A 1,394-nucleotide genomic window follows, 5' to 3' on the forward strand; every position below is an offset into this window, starting at 1 on the left:
ATACATATATGATAGTCTTTACATGCTATAGATTATATGCATTGAATGCACTAATGAAAAAACTGGAGGAAGAAATCTTCCAACAATCGGTTTTAGGAACAGGGAAAGTGTAATTTTTGTTTTTGATGGCATTAATTCATTACACCAATCATCAGCCAAGATTTTTTATCATACCACAGTTTTATTATTTAATAAGTTGCCAGCCTAATAAAAATAATTATCATGTGCATACATTATTGAAAATATTCACGGTTTTAATAAAGTATGAAAAATATCGGCAAAAAATTATTATTTGTCAGTGTCAATTGGAGGAACATCCTCATCAGAATGCAACGATGGCTGGAAGTGAACAACTGCACAAACAAAAAATGACAATCATGTAATACGCTTGCCTTAGTAAGCTTTAACTCACCTCCCTTGCCCATTTCCTTTAGACCAATACTCCTCTCATCAGTTCTTATCCTCTCATCAGCAACCTCTTCATCCTCTGGATCTATTAAAGTAATTTTCTCTTCATCTTCATCATCTTCAAAGTCTTCAGCTTTGATTGTTAGTGCTCTGAAGGAACGGTAACGACGATGTCTTCGAGCCCTAAAAATAATTTTCTCATTATTGAGCATTATATAGCTAATAGCTATTTCAGGAACCATGCTTTATACACATACACAGACTTACAAATGAAATGCTTACTTTACAATTAAATATGCTACAGCAAGGATGATGATGATTATAATTAAAATAATAACACCAACTCCTACTAAACTTCCTATTAGGGTCTTTTTATCTTTAAAAATTGATAACCATAAAATTAAAAAAATATATTATATTTTTCATATTACTTCCAGAAGAATGTGCTGCAATAGATGGTCCAGGATAAAAGCTTGATGAGTTTACTACAAGAATTGATGAGGTTGTAGATAGTTTTATTGTAGCTGATGTGCTCTTAACTGAAGACTGCAAAGTACCTAATAATGATTAAATTAATTTAATTTGAAAGAATGATGAATGAAGAATACTTGATGAATTTGATGGCATACAGGAAGGCAGTGTGCTGTTCCAGTGACCTATAGAATCATTATATTAAAAGTATTCTTTCTCCCTTCTCTCTCTCATCTTTTCTTCTTTCCCGGGCCCCCTTTCCTCTTTCACTCCTTTTTCAATCCTCACCAGTTTCATCGCACAAGATAGCTCTATTTCCACTAAAACCAAAGCCAGCCACACAACTGAATGTGATGACACTACCAGGTGTGTAAGCAGGAGTGTTCTCAATAACAAGATGAGGGACCAAGAGGAAGATTAGGACAAATAACTACAATAATAATAATAATAATAATAATAATAATAATAATAATAATAATAATAATAATAAAGTTAGTCCACTTGGCATTCACATG

The 1,394-nt window shown here is 32.4% G+C and overlaps 1 protein-coding gene across 1 annotated transcript; it reads right to left on the bottom strand.

Annotated features, from left to right (window-relative positions):
- Positions 1-229: 229 nt before the first annotated feature.
- On the bottom strand, positions 230-1,309 carry LOC109592968 (uncharacterized; the record flags this gene model as incomplete). The annotated part of the gene is made up of 6 exons (XM_020008256.1): positions 230-353; positions 413-591; positions 691-784; positions 840-965; positions 1,017-1,064; positions 1,168-1,309. Coding segments are annotated over 6 exons (654 nt in total), but the record flags the coding sequence as incomplete, so codon positions are not given.
- Positions 1,310-1,394: the final 85 nt, after the last annotated feature.

Source organism: Amphimedon queenslandica, unplaced genomic scaffold (genome assembly GCF_000090795.2).
Source record: "Amphimedon queenslandica unplaced genomic scaffold, v1.1 AMPQUscaffold_3326_Cont24677, whole genome shotgun sequence".
In the NCBI taxonomy this organism is placed as follows: domain Eukaryota; kingdom Metazoa; phylum Porifera; class Demospongiae; order Haplosclerida; family Niphatidae; genus Amphimedon; species Amphimedon queenslandica.